Raw genomic sequence first — 15,006 nt, 5'->3', positions numbered from 1 at the left:
GGTCACATTGTTCCCAAGTAAAAGAAACTCTGTGTAATCCAATAACACAATTGGGGGATACGCTTTGATAGCTCTGTGCTAGTTGACATGTAAACATCACATGCATCATGGTTTTGTTTCTGCACCAGTGCACCTGCCACACCAGGGATTCGTTATGTGTTGGTTAAAAAGGAGCTCGCTGACATGCCCACGATAGTACTTCGCACACAGCTCTCAATCATCATCTGCTTACGTTCACAACCTGCTCGATCAATTGTGCAACTGCTCCATCTGTTCTAACATGTTTACCACTCTTTGTGATGATGTCTAGCTCCATCATTTTGGCTGGAAGCTGCTCTGGACTTCAATTGACACTGTCGATCCAAAGGTCTTGGCAAAACAGTTCCGGTTCCACACTGTTTGCTATGGCTGTAATCAACTCAAATTCATGTATGTTGGTTTAAAAACTCAATTTCTGGGTAATATGTGTTTCATCTGTATTTCAGTCAACCATCAGCTGGATAAAAACAGTACACAGAATGATATTCACATGATCAAATATGCAAAGAGAAAACAAGGCAATTAGCCACGTGTCCACGACCATGATTCCCATGATCTTTGGGGAAGGCTAGCTAAAAAGGAATTTACCAGCTGTTTAGGACCAAGTTGAGCAGAATATATAATAAGAGTGGTTAGTGCTTACCTTTGAGTAGAATAGTGAACTCAACTAATATATATAGGGATACATTTGCCCACAGCCCAAACCTTCAGAGCTGAATTTATGTAATTTTGATATCTTTTTTTATCACAAATCATTGCAATAAAAAACTGCACAAATGTACAGTATAATTTGGTCACTGAAACATTGCTCCTAGCTAGGATGTCAACGGGCGTTATGTGTGTCTTTAGTATTCATAAGAAACCACAGGTTGAGTGAGAAATGGTGTTGAATTAAGGGCTGGTGCACTAGCCTCGCCGACGGCAACGTTCTTCGAAATCGCCTCAGTAATTTGTATTGTTTCAGTTTCCCAAATTCTGTTAGAAAATTACTGCTTTTATGGGAGGTACTGGCCTGGGAAGGGTGCTGTCGCCCAGCAGACTTAAGCTACTCTTTAACTGTAAGCCAATCTTTAACTGGAAGCCATCTTTAACTGTAAGCCACCTTACTGAGAATAGCCCAGTAGGTACTGCCACTTTAGATGCAGTAATTGTTATCTAAGAAGAGAAGGTGCTGGTTTGTTGGATATGATAAAACATACAATTCTATTGTGCAGTAATTGTTACACTTAGTTCAATGATAAACACAACCGTTTGTCATGTGTCGGAAATACAACAAGAGTTACATTACACAGAGTTCTGAAACAAAATTAGATTGGCACTCCTCGTCGCTTCCTCCTTGGCAAGGCACTACCTTCCAACTTGGCACCTTCATATGTTTCTGGAGCATGACTTGTAACATAATGAGTGAATGATTTATGAGGCGCTATCCTTGATTTCCATGCAATTAAGGTGAAGTCTCCTTCCGGTCTCACGCTAGGATTTGCTAGAAGTTCCCCCAATATAACACTTGGTGGTTCCACCTTGATTGAAACATTAAGTGGCGGTTCCCCTAATGTCATGCTAAGTGGATGCAGAGCAAAGTCAGAAATGTCCACTAGATGGCCTTGTTCTATAAGAATGCCAGGGTGCACACCATATATGGAGAGGTTCCTTCTAAAGTATCTTACCCCCTTGTTCAATATGCAACGCCAAAATTGAACATTGAGGTTCCTTCTCAGCACATCCGCAAACACATTTATTTCGACGAGTGAACCTCGCACATCATGCACCACCTTGACAAATTCATCTGCTATTTGTACTAGCTGTGGATGTTCTTTGGGGTCTACACTCCCGAATGCCATTGCCTTGAAAAGGTACCTCATCTCATCATAAGATAGAACCTTAAGAAAAATTGGTTTCACTGATCCAAACCGGGCTAATATTTTAAGCTTACTTATGATTATGATCTTACTCCCTCTGTCCATTCTTATGAAAAATGATTGAAACTTTTTCCAGTCAGCATCGCAGACATCAGAAGCAAACTCAATAACAACCAACATCGTCAACCCAAACATGGTATTTCCATGGTCAAGTATTCTCAATAGGTTGTCTCCATTCAAGTGCAAAACGGAAGAAAAGCGTGAACGAACCCTTGCGTCGCCACATGCATGAGCAACCAAAGTTTTCTTCCCAACTTTGGCACCACCTATGATCGGAAGAACAAGCGGTGCATCACCAGGAGGGTTTTGCTGCAACAAGAAGCTCAAAAGATATTGTTTTTCAGTGTGTCGGCCAAACATGAAGTTGTCGGTGTAAAGATAAAGGTCGTATGGCCTGCGAGACATGCGCTGGCATCCACCCAGAAGCACAACAAATTCTGCCATATTAGCTAGAGCAACTTCTAATCTTTCCAAGGCACCATATGGCTCATGGCGCATGGCCTTGCCATCTTTCTGAGTTATTGTTCGAGAACGCTTGAAAGGAATGGTGAAATGCAAGCTGCTGCTAGATGTGTCGTTAGTGCTAACCTCGTCGAAGCCTGCACTGCCCTGGAGGGTTTGGTACCTCAAGGCATCCATCACGCTGTATCCTCTGTACATGGCCTCTGAGAGCATCTTGAGCTGCATCATCATCCCAGAGTTGGTTATGTATCGTGTGTCCGCCTCCTCGACGATGGTGCAAGCTCTCATCAGAAGATGTTGCAACCTCTCCACTGCCTTCTCTGATTGTGTATGGCTGGAGTAGTGGTACTTGTTGATCAGGAAGGAGATGAACCGGCTTAGGAGTTCACCTGCAACTGCAGACATGGCAGCCTCCATGGCTGGGATTGATGAGGTCGTTCTGTCTAGACAAATTTAACTAGGCTGGCCTCTGCCAAATCTTGCAGAGATTCTTGGCAAAATAGAAAAGTCTCCGGAGTTTGATTCAGACAAGGGTGGCTGACATGTGACAAGGACATGCCAACTATCCAAGCAGCATGAAACAGTTGACATATATTTATAATATCCACAGTAAGTAGGTCCAGATTAATTATTGCCTAACCTTGGAAACTTTCTACAGTTATATCCGCAACTGTCCATGAAACATGTAAACATATCTTTAATTTTCACATATGAACATGTATGTTTAAGTTAATTTTTGGCGTTTGTCTTTCATCGGACTCGTTTTACATTTTACACGGCATATCCAGTATATGTGCACTCTACTCTAGCATAGTTTGACCGTGGAAACTGACTGGGCTTTTGCAGATGAACTTCAGTGGAGGAAAGCAGAGCGCAACTCTTGTGTGCCCTTTTATTTTGGTCAGTGATGATGGCAATCACAACTCCATGCTTAAGAAATCATGCAGTGAACATGTATTTAACATATTTACTCCTTTGGTTGGTTTCTTCATAACCCATTCAGTCTACAGGGTTCAGGCTTACTCCTCTGTGCTAGTTCAGTATTTATCGGAGACTGTCACATCTTATGCATTCTACAGGGTTCAGGCTTGACCTCATGTTGACCCCCAAAATAGCGAAAATGGAAATAGGAAAATAGTAATGACTTGTTTGCGTATATGGAACTCTTTTTGTCGCCCTGTATATTTGCTCCCTGTAATGATTACGATGAGAGAAATGACCAAAAGCATCAGGCATTCTGAAATTTACTGACTGAGAATTTTGGCCCAAATTCTTGCAGAGAAGCTAGTGATGGAGGAGTTGCGTGTTGTAACCGGGGTGCTACGCGTCCAGCCAGTGCAGCACCTCGCTGGTGGCACCAGAGAGCTCTTGCAACCTCCTTGTGCAGGCGTCCATCTTAGCAAAAGTGAGCTACTTCCTGGAAACAAATGTGAAGACTGAAGTTGCTGAGCTTCAGAATTTGCAAAGTCAAATTCCAAGAACCCCATACATAAACATGTGCGGTTTGATCTGAGGTAGGGTACATTTTTTTTTTTTTGCTCATAGACAGAATCTCGTGCATCCCATCATGCCTTTTATTTTGGCATTGGCATTTTTTCCTGGTCAAAATGTTAATTTAATCATTTTGAAAACATATAAATTTATCATTGTGCCTGTATATCTTTTTACTAAAATCTTATACTGTAAGTTTTTCAGGTTGTTTCATAAAGACTTTAAAAAGGACACACGTCCTTTGCAACAACTACAGCACGTCCCGCCATGCGTTCATGTAATCCTGCCGGAGCAAGTGAAGATTTGAGCCGATGGATGCAGTCCGAAAACCAGAAGGTGCGGAGATGTATGTGTGACTTTATGCTATATTCGAGGTTCGTTAACAGGTCCCTTAGCCATGTTTGCAAGGATCAGTTCAAAATCTTGTCAGCTCAAAATGACTCCGCGTAACTTATGAGTGAGTTGATCTTCTTCGTCGGACTGACGATGATGACCCCAAAAGATGTAAAGTTGTGCATAGAAAAACTAGAGCCAGAGTTGTCCATTTTCTTGGCTGAGCGATTATTTTTTAATTGGCTGAGAGAAATTTTGGACCAACATGTTGTGCCTTTGACGTGTGGGACCTAGCCCAGCAGAGAGTTAACAAAAGCCATACCGTTTCTGTTTTCATGTGCGGCCCAATGCTCAGTCCCCTACAAATGATGATTAGTTCATCCCGAATCTTCTTCCCCAAACACACCAATAGCGACAGCCGGTGTCAAGCCACGCGCCACTCAGCACGTAGCATCGCCGCCACGCCTCGTACAAAGCGATGGTGGTTGCCGACTTCAAGTAGGGGCACAACGGGAGGGAGGGAGGGGAGGGGATGGGCCTAGTTAGACCGACTGTAACTGTGCCCGGCAGATGCAGTGCGACGCCATGGTGCTCCCGGACCCCGAGTCTTCAAAATTGATTCCTCTATAATTTAACTAACGCCTGTTTTGATTTGCGAGATTTTGCAAAAAAGTATTGAGCTTCTCGTATCCAAACGAGCTGACTTTTTAATCTAATCATATAGCTGAGCTCCATCCTCCTTGATGATGATGCATTTGCCTCTTTCTTCTTACGAATATCTGTAGTACATTTAGTTCACGGTATCTAAGAAGAGCAGGTGGGTTGTTGGATCCGGTAACAATGATGCTTGAGCGGCATTCCTTTCCTTGAAGGCATTGTTGTTGAAGAACCTCTATCTATTGTCATGAGTAGATAGATGCGGATATGGTCATTGTTGTAGTTTACCGATCGCATATCTGAGTGCTTTGGGTTTTCTTTCCTCACCTACACATAGCTTTGATCTTATATGATTTTGCCATTGGATGGCATGTTTATTATGTTTGTATCCCCTTGATGCTTCATTTTAAACTAATAAAAGTCCATTCTTTGTTGATAAAAATATTTGAGATCTGTAATAGCTAAGAAAATTGAGATCCTAGTTATGCAGGTTACTGGTTTATAACGTGGGCTTCCAGTGCAAAACTAATTGAAGTTTAATATAACACACGGGGTTAGAATAAACGAACTAATTGAAGTGCTCGACGCCTTAGCACGCCTGCTTAACTTAATTAGTTCTTCGTGTCCAACCTCAATCTGCTCTACCTCATGGGCAAGGCAAACACACTTGAAGTCTTCATATGCCATTGGCAGTCTCCTCTCCACCGTTGATTCATCGTCCATTGTCAGCGGCTGCATTGTTGGGTCATCGATTGGGAAACTTCTTGGTCTGCTCCTTGAAATCGTCATCTGCCGATGGCGGCTGCATTGTCGGGTCAGAGCATTTACAGTCGGTTTGCCAAACCCTTTCTATATACGTCTGGGCGGACAGCCTGGTAAAAAAAAGAAATCTGACCAGACGGACCCCTCATACCAGTATCAAATGTCCGGGTTGACCGGCACCCTCATATCCAGGTACGCCCGAACACGTCCGCCACGTCGGTTCCGGCCCATGTTGGCGCACCCCAACTTTACATATATTCGTTCTCATCCGTTCTCCGGACCAAACCCTAGCCACTATACTACACTCTGCCCCAAGCTTTCATCTAGCGATCTACGACCTTCTCCGACATGGTGGGCCACAGATCAGAGTCCTCGGTCACCATACCTATGGACTAGGAGCTCATCCCAAGCAGGCCCGAGGAGGAGATGGTCGTACGAGTTATGCTCCACCCGCACCCGTAAGGAGAATGCCATACAGCGGTCAGACTCGATCAGGCGGAAATCTATAGCGTCCGTACAAATGGCACTTGGATCCGGCACGAGGCGCGTCGCTGCTGCCTTGTTGAAGGTGGTGTGGTCCGTCTGGCGTTCAAAAGCCATGGTGGAAGCATAGCCCCTTCGTTGGTAAATGCCCTTAGTGGCCTGTCCGTTGAGGTTATGGCGTGATGTACCCGTCGTGCAAGGCAGAGGGCGCGGGAGGCCGTGGCAGGAGCAGAGCCAGGACGTGGGCATGAGGCGTGTGAAGATGACAATGATTGTACATCTGATGTTTTTTTAAGATAAAGGTTCAAAACATAGCAACATATTTTTGGCAATACACATATGTTCTTCATTCCTATTAGTTTATAACTCACGTTTTACCATTTTCTTGACAATATTCCGAGTAGTTTAAGAAATAAATGTGTATTTTCCTTTTACCATTTTGGCGGACAAGGACCTGAAATTCTCTGAACCTGGCTAAAGGAGTTCTGCTTATGTTGTATTTGTATCTCACGTTTTAGAAACAACAAACTGAATCACGGGGAGTCCAGTCACAGATATTATCACATAAAACAGTGTTGATCCATGGATGATATAAAACGATAAGCAACCATTGGCTGGTTGGCTAGGAATTAGGAGAGTGGTTGTGGTACCGGTCCACTAGGCCAAATCCCTATCTAAGACCACATGTATGTCCTATATAGCTGGTCATTTTTCCAGTGTAGGCAGCATTTCTATTGACAACGAGATGTTTATGGTGACTTCATCAATCATCATGACTCTAGTTTTGGGTAAACATTATATGAGTGTACTGTGTGAATGTCTATCCCGTTTACTCAATATGTCTCAAAGGAAAAGAATAAGTAAAAATAAACTAGAATTGGGGATGGCGTCCATGCATTCATCTTATTGTGTGGGCATGGGCACCTTATTGCGAGGTACTAGCAATATAATCATGCGTCATGGAGCCGCTTGGTGGGTGACACAGCCTCTATAGCTTCTCCAAGGGGCCACTTGGCTTCGATGAAGTATTCTCCGTGCTTCACCTTCTCCACCACTGTGATCTCCTTGGTTGGCTCCAAACCTGCACTCACCATATGATTCATATCAGCTAAACCAGGTCTAACTGGTTATCATCACATTGCCAGAAAACACTAGCAACCACGCACTAAAAATCCATCACCGGCAAAGACTGAAGACTACTATATGTAGCTACTTACCGAACCCATCCACAAGCAAGGAGTACTGGTAGACGAGGTCCATGCAAAGGTAGGGCACGTCGGTGGCTCGGGCCTTTGGGTAGGCCACCTTTGCTTCCTCCAGGCTCAGCGTGCAAATCTTCTCGGCAGCGGCCCTGTATGCTGCAGGGGTGGTCTTCCCACTGGTAGCCTCACCGTCGATTAATCCAACCTGTCTCAGCCAAAAAGAGAGACACAAATACAACAGTTTATTAGTTATTCTCACAAAGATGTTTTGAAATTAAATTAGCCAGTGGCTCACCCTTGATGCCATGTAGTAGAAACTGGAGGCGGCATAGAGGTCAGCCTGGCCAGCACCGCCGCTGCCGTTCCACACGCCATTGAAGGTGCAGTTCTTCGCTTCACAGGGTGCACTCAACTTTAGTGCCTTGGTCACATCATTTTTGCACTTGTCATATGCTGCTCCTGTTGGCGATGCAATGGCGTCGTACTTATCTCCGTTGTAGGTGTATTTACCTTCAAAGATAAATATTTATATATCAGATGGAGCTATCCTTGATTACGAACTTACTCAACCAAAGTAGGAAGGTGTTCATGCATGTGTAATTTAAATTACCAATGAATCCACGCAGCATGCAGTAGCTGAATGGTCCATTCTTTGCCTTGAAAATCTCTCCTCGAGCAGCCATTGCGCCGTAGTGCAAGTAGCTGAAATGGAAACACCATTAAATTTTCCATTAGCACAAATAAGTTATTGATGAATCTAGTAGCGTAAATTCAAGTAGTCAAATAATGCAAGCAAAGTACTCCCTCTATGTCAAATTATAGTGCATATTAGATTTTTCATAACTCAAAGTTTATAGTGTTTGACATAAGTTTATGAAAAAAGTATGAACATTAATGAAAACATTGTTTTTTTGGATCATTCTTACTTGCGTGGCTACATAGAGCTTCTGGCTAGCTTTTAACTGCATCCAGTCATTTGTTTTATATTTTCATTAGCTTCACAATTTTTCACAATTTTTTTTCTAATTTGAATTGTACTATATTTTATTGGTCGACATAACATAATTGAAATAGTCTATTTCCTGGTTTTTTTCTATTCTAGCCCGAGAGAATTCTAAAACTTTTCTGTTTATTGCATTAGCCTATATGCCTTGCATAGGTGCAAGACCGTCAACCCCTACTCCGAAACCATTTTGCTTTGGTGTGGAACTTTATAATATACCACACATCTTCCACTGGTATGCATAATATATATTTTCCTTTAAATGAGTATGCATAATACTCTCTCCGTCCCAAAATAAGTGACTCAGCTTTGCACTGATTTTAAAGTTATGCAAAGTTGAGTCACCCATTTTGGGAAAGATGGAGTACATGTTATTAGTTCTGATTCTGGTTTTGCACTATCTGTACTCACTATCTATCATTATTAGTGATTTAATACACCTATAACTGGTTTTACATATTCCTGCAAAAGGAGTAATAGTTGGTTCTACACATTTTTACACCTCTCTATTTAAAAAAAAGATATCTGCTTAAAATGAGGATCTATCTTGTATTTAGATTTCCCAACCAAATATAAGGATGATCAATCTTGTTTGATTCCAGATCTTTTTTTGATTCCAGATCTTATGGATCAAATGAAAGTTTAACTTTGTATATTCTTCTCATGCCGTTTGCCCCACTAGTATTTATCAAACATCTATTGTTTTTAAACTGAGTGCCTGCAACACATTTTTGCACCTCTCTATTCTAAAATAGATATCTACTTAAAATCAGGATCTATCTTGTATTTAGATTTCCCAACCAAATATACTGTAAGGACGATCAATCTTGTTTGATTCCAGATCTTCTGGATCAAATGAAAGGTTGACTTTGTATATTCCTCACATGCCGCTTGCCCCACTAGTATTTATCACACATATATTGTTTTTAAACTGAGTGCCTGCAACCCTTTTTAATTAAAAATTCACCATTGATCAAGGCATCAATTAATTTGGGGAGCTACCATAGGGCCTTGTAACATTTAATCTCGATGTAAATAAAATAACCAAGGATATTCTGAGCATCCAACGACTAACCTGTGAGCATAGACATTGTAATCTCTTCCTTTGAGATACTCTTTGGTAACATACGGATCCTTAACCACAGGAGCGGCAGCAGCAGCATCTGCAGAAATGGCATAAGCCATTTGCACGGACCCGCCTCCAAGGTCAATCACACCTACTGTATTGGCGTACTCTCCTCCCAATTTATCCAACAGATAGTTTAGAGCAACCTACAATTTGCAACATTTATTTATTTTTCTAGCATATGCTATTAATTTGTGTGAATTAATACAGAGTACTGAATGTAATACTATGTACAGTAGTATATACCCATAAGTAAGATCCTTCCTGAGATCCCTCGAGCACATTGATCCAACTAGGATTATACTGAAACTTGCTCTTGGTGTGGACAACACTCCTGACCTGTATTTTAGGAATCGGTTATGTTTTAGATTTTAGCAAGTCCATTTTAGATTTTGACAGCTGTTAAAACGAGACTAGGAAAAATAATCAAAATATACAGTTAGCCTCTAATTAAGTGATCAAAATAATTATTTACCGCTTCAAGAATTTGCTCCGCGTGCTCGTCTCCTATGAGTCTGAGTCCAGCGGTCGCCTGCACATTATTTCAATTTTGTTGGCCCAGAGGAGAAAACAATTCAAGTACTCCCTCTGATTTTTTACTTCACATATTAGCATTGTCTTAAGTTAAACATGGAATTGAATGGACGGACGCACCCCAAGTTTAATGGGTGTTCTCCTCATGAGTGACCGAGGCACAGCGGTGTTGGCCTTCTCAAGCAGAGGCATGATGGAGTTGGCAGCGTCCTGTGGCCGTCCGGCGTACGAGCTCAGTCCCGGATTCACCTGCGCCAACAAATTACGGGATAATTAAGGCAACAAGAACATAGTAGTGTAGATGAACACATGAACGGCTGACTGGATGTGCAATTGTGCGTAATGTATACATACCGTGGCGAAGACCTCAATGTCGTCGCCAACGTCGACGAGCTCCATCCTCTTGTCGAACCTGAAGACGTGGACGCGGGTGCCAGTGCTGCCGGCATCCATGATCACCGCGTACTTCCCCGGTGCTGGCCGTGCCTCCACAGCCGCGCCGGCCTTCCGGCCAAGCACGATGTCATTAGACGCCGACGAAGAGGCCAGGAGGAGGAGGAGGACAAGTGAGTGGATGCCCAGGATGTGAGCCATCGCGACTGAGCTGCTGTACCCGTAGCTAGGTAGCTAGCTGGTGCAACTGCTGCTACTCAAGCTCAAGTGGTGTACTCGTGAGTTGGGGGGGTATTTAAAAAGGGAAGGGTATGGGAGAGATCTAGGGGAGGCAGCATTTCATTAGTTAAGCAGTTTTCAATCCATGCGTAACACGCTCCATGTGCAAATATTCTGGTGGGGCGCCACTTGGCCGTGCGCGATCTCTTCTCGACTGCCAGTATCTTCCTCCCTCGCTTATGAATGATATCACAAGAGATATGCACCACTATGTTAGGAGTAGAGCTATACTGTGAAGAGTACTAGTATTACTGACTTACTGTGTTTGAGAATTGCTAACCGAGCTCGAGCTCCATGGAGCCCGAAATTTGAAAAATTCAAAATCAAAATTTAGGCTTAAAAAAATTCTGAAAAAAGTACACATATGCCTATAGAGTTGAACTACTTGTCTATAATGTTTGATGGAAAAATATATTTTTGTGCAAGCTACACAAAAATAACAAAATCTTGTATACTATTCACTATAAAAGTGCATGATTTTGTTTTTCTGTACAGCCCACATCAAAATGTATTTCGTAACGAAATTTTAGTCACATCTAGTATGGTAAGTACTTATGCATTTATTTTCAGATTTGTTGCAACTTTCAAAGTTGATTATTGGATTTTTGAAAAGTTTATGCCCGTGAAGCCCGAGAGCCAAAAGGCCTCGCTCGTATGCTCTCTTATCCACCAAATCTTTCTCTCTTATTGTTATGTCCACTTGACAGCACGCTGTCAGTGGGATGCACGTACGTACAATTATGTTATGTATTATAGTATAAAACTACTGCTATCCTGCAAATGGTGCCCCTGCACATGTGGTGTGATGCGATGTGGACGGCTTGGGAGTTGCTACTCCTGCATTTAGAAAGTTAGTCTCTCTGCTTTTGTCTGATTCGAAGAATCAAAAGATTGTTGACCCAGATCCAATCTTGCTAGTGGCCGGCTTACGGTGCTTGAAGTACCGCGCAGTGAGATGAAATGAAGGGGAGATAGATAGGCACACCTCCTAGAGGTAGAGAGACTGCCGGCCAAACATACGGAGGAAGCAACATCCCTTTGTGGGAGCTCTGGCCCGCGAGTAGGAAGGTCGTGGGGCTTCTGAGGCCATGCGCAACAGGCACAGTACTTTTTAGGGGACCAGGCCTGACCTGATTTTCTTAAACGGGCCAACAGAACTCTAGGCCCGAACAAGCCCTGCTTGCGACAATTCTCCCATGTAACACATATTCAGATGCCTTTTGCGACAAATGCTTTTTATCATTTCTTTCATAGCTGATCTACAGGCTTTCGCAAAACCAGCACACGGGAGAGGATGAGGGGCCCTGGCTAGACAGAACCGATGGATTGCACACCTGAGGATATGATGAAAATTAATGTGGATGCTGCTCTAACTAGGAACGCATCGGTAGGAGTTGTTTCTGCGGTGTGCAGGGATTCACAGGGAAATTATATCGGAGCATCAACGATCACCTTTCTGGGAATTTCGGATCCACACTTGAAGCCCTCGCAGTCCGGGAAGCGCTATCTTTACCGGATGATCTCTATGAACAGAGAACTTGTATTACCTCAGATTGCAAAAACTATCAGCGACGACATCAAGCAGAGAAGTGCGGCAGTTTATTGTGCGATTATTCGGGAAATCATAGATCATTCTAATCTTTTTAATATTGCATTTTTAGTCATGAGTTTAGGAGCTCGCATACCGAGGCTCGCAATTTAGCGAAGCATGCTCTTACACTCGGTGTTGACAGCCATGTTTGGTTAGGCAACTCGGGCGATCTTACTTTAGTCCATGCAAACATTGTGAAGTTTTAGATAAAGGCTTCACGAGATTGTCTAAAAAAACACAATCATATAATCTCGGCAATAAAGTGACTCTATTTCACTCGACTTCAAAAAATAAAATTGATAAACTTATGAGTGAGTTCCTATGTTTGTGCACTAGGGGTTTAAGTAGTCCGCGACTTCAAATCAGTGTGGACGGCTGCTTTGTCCTCTTAGAGTGTTGGGACAGCCTGATGGGCTGGATAGTCTGCCCTAGCCCATGACATTCCCACCTCCTTAACAAGGCTTGACCCCAAGCCACGGCATGAGGGAAGCGAGTGCGGAGCTCCTGTTCATTCTCCCATTTCTCTAGCGACGGCGGGAGCCCTGGCCACTACACCAATATGTCTTCGATGTTTGTATGATGGCGACTACATTGGCGGTGCTACAGGGTGTACTCCGAAGCTTGTAGTGGCAGGTGCCTGTCCTCCAGGTGCGGCAACTCCTGATGCACGGTACATGATGACGACACTCCGGTGCATAATTGGGAGATACGAAACACTGGATGGATATTCATGTGCTCCGGCAGCTGCAAATGGTAGACTTGATTCATGACGGGCGCCAAGACTTGGCATGGGCTGAAATAGCGGAAGGCCAACTTGGCATTGGCGTGACACACCGGAGATGTTTGGATGTATGGCTAGACCCGCAAGAAGACCCAGTCACCGAAGACGAAAGATCAATTAGATATCTCGCGGTCCGAGAAATCCTTCATCCATTGTTGAGCTCGTGCAGATGTTATCGGAGAAGCATGGTCGCCACACGACAATCCTAAAGTCAGACTTGTAAATCTAGTGCCACTGACACTGATTCCATGGAGACGCCCAAGTGGTGTGGTCGGTGACCATACGGCGCGAGAAATGAGGTTGTCTTGATAGCCAATTGGTATGATGTATTGTAACATAACTCAACCAAAGGAATTCATTAACTCCAGTTGCTCGGGTAAGAGCTGATGAAACATTGAGTGTAGGTCTCAAAAATTGATTGCCGCGTGGCCAGGTCAACGCTCTAGCCGGTGGTCCTCGATTGGCCCAGCAGGCCATCGCAGAAGATGTGGAGCTTGTCGGATTTGCCTGCATATGCGACCACGAAGTCGCAACTGACATCATGGGAGTGGATCATGTTTTTCTGGAAATACTGCAAGGCAATGGCGTGGAAGAACTTCATGTTTTCGTTCCCTCACATGGCCTTTAATTTCTTCTTTGTTTTCACCTCGCCATGGCTTGCTTGAAGGAGAGAGCCAAGGCCTCACAAGCTTTGCGGCGCAAGGACAATCTCACCACCCGAAAGAGTACGGAGTTCACTGGTAATTTGAAATATAAATGGTTTAACTTTCTAAAAGCTAGCTAAATTTATTTTTTCGTGGAAGGCGATGGCCTATCAGATTCGGGCGTCGGTTTCTTAATCCAATTTTATCATGTAATACCAAAAAAGGGTTGCCCCCCGCTTTATATTATAAAGCAACGACTACACGATACAAATGCTGAGGCCTCAGCACAAGCAAGCCTAAAAGAAACAGAAAAATAAAAAGAAGAGAAAAGAATGCCAACAACGACGGATCAACGAAAACGATGAGGACCCGCAACCGCCGCGCCCACCGGATAACCACCACGCTCCTAGCACTCCGGACCGCCGCATACCAAACAACACCCTCAAGAAGGATCGCGACGATGACGACGCTGTTGCCCGGACATGTCCTAGGGTTTCCCCCGGTACGCGAGGGGTGAGGTGGAAGGGGTAAGCCCGACGCCCTTCAGGAAGGCACGACGGCGCCCACGAGCGTCACTGCGTCGGTGCCGGCCCTGTCGACAAGGATTTCTCCCGACCACCAACCAACCACGACCCCAGACGATCCATCGCGCGCCACCAAACACACCGCCCACCAACTTGCGCCACCACGGTCGAGCAGTCTCCATCGCCGTCTCACCATGGCAAACGAAACGGGACCGACGGAAACAAGACGACGCAACCGGGAACCAGGAGCAGCAACATCAGCAGCCTCGCGGGAGGGGACATCCTCCACCGCCCCCGGCGGGATCCGGCCGGACGCAGCACAGGGACAAACCGGGCCACCCCCGGCCCAGCCGAGCCCGAAACGGGCTCGCGAAGCCCCCGTCGCCGCGCTGCAGAACGCGAGCCACCGTCGCTACCACCCCCAGCACGAGTCACGCCCCCGACCCGCCGGAGACGCCGCAAGCAGACCAGGCCATGCCCGCCCAGACCCAGATCGAGCCCAAAAGGGCCCAGATCTGGGCCGGAAAGGCCCGCCGCTAGCCACCGCGTCGCCCCGCCGCCAAGTGGCCGCGCCACCGCCCGCACGCCACCCAGCACGGCGCCGCCCAGGGAGCCGCGCCGCCACGGGATCCATTGTCGCCGAGGAGCACCCCCGTCGGCCGCCGTCCGCCCGAGCCGAGGTGCCATGCGAGGGGGAAAGGCCGGGGCCGCCGCCGCCGGCACCACGCGGGTAAGGCCCGGTGGCCCAGGCCGACGGCGGCGGAAGGGGAGGAGGGGGAGGGG

General features: G+C 45.1%; 2 protein-coding genes across 2 annotated transcripts; both read right to left on the bottom strand.

Annotated features, from left to right (window-relative positions):
- Positions 1-1,307: 1,307 nt before the first annotated feature.
- On the bottom strand, positions 1,308-2,837 carry LOC119352724. The gene has a single exon (XM_037619306.1). It carries the CDS (start codon positions 2,835-2,837, stop codon positions 1,347-1,349), a length of 1,491 nt encoding a protein of 496 aa, XP_037475203.1. The 3' UTR covers positions 1,308-1,346.
- A 3,852-nt stretch (positions 2,838-6,689) lies between these two features.
- Positions 6,690-10,670, bottom strand: LOC119352725 (probable apyrase 3). The gene is made up of 9 exons (XM_037619307.1): positions 10,366-10,670; positions 10,132-10,260; positions 9,953-10,009; positions 9,724-9,816; positions 9,427-9,623; positions 7,959-8,050; positions 7,644-7,858; positions 7,364-7,553; positions 6,690-7,227 (listed from the first exon to the last, which is right to left on the bottom strand). The coding sequence occupies exons 1-9, from the start codon at positions 10,603-10,605 to the stop codon at positions 7,097-7,099; spliced, it is 1,344 nt and encodes a 447-aa protein (XP_037475204.1). The 5' UTR covers positions 10,606-10,670; the 3' UTR covers positions 6,690-7,096.
- Between the last annotated feature and the right edge of the window lie 4,336 nt (positions 10,671-15,006).

Source organism: Triticum dicoccoides, chromosome 2A (assembly GCF_002162155.2).
Source record: "Triticum dicoccoides isolate Atlit2015 ecotype Zavitan chromosome 2A, WEW_v2.0, whole genome shotgun sequence".
Lineage (NCBI taxonomy): Eukaryota > Viridiplantae > Streptophyta > Magnoliopsida > Poales > Poaceae > Triticum > Triticum dicoccoides.
The sequence above is the reverse complement of the archived record's forward strand: the minus strand, read 5'-3'. Positions and strand labels throughout refer to the sequence as shown.

Excerpts from the sequence above, each read along its gene's own strand:
- LOC119352724 (XM_037619306.1), bottom strand. The coding sequence starts at position 2,837 with ATGGAGGCTGCCATGTCTGCAGTTGCAGGTGAACTCCTAAGCCGGTTC.
- LOC119352725 (XM_037619307.1), bottom strand. The coding sequence starts at position 10,605 with ATGGCTCACATCCTGGGCATCCACTCACTTGTCCTCCTCCTCCTCCTG. Across the intron at positions 7,554-7,643 it reads TCTACTACATGGCATCAAGG|GTTGGATTAATCGACGGTGA; the intron begins GTGAGCCACTGG and ends TGGCTGAGACAG. Across the intron at positions 7,228-7,363 it reads CTTGCTTGTGGATGGGTTCG|GTTTGGAGCCAACCAAGGAG; the intron begins GTAAGTAGCTAC and ends TGGTGAGTGCAG.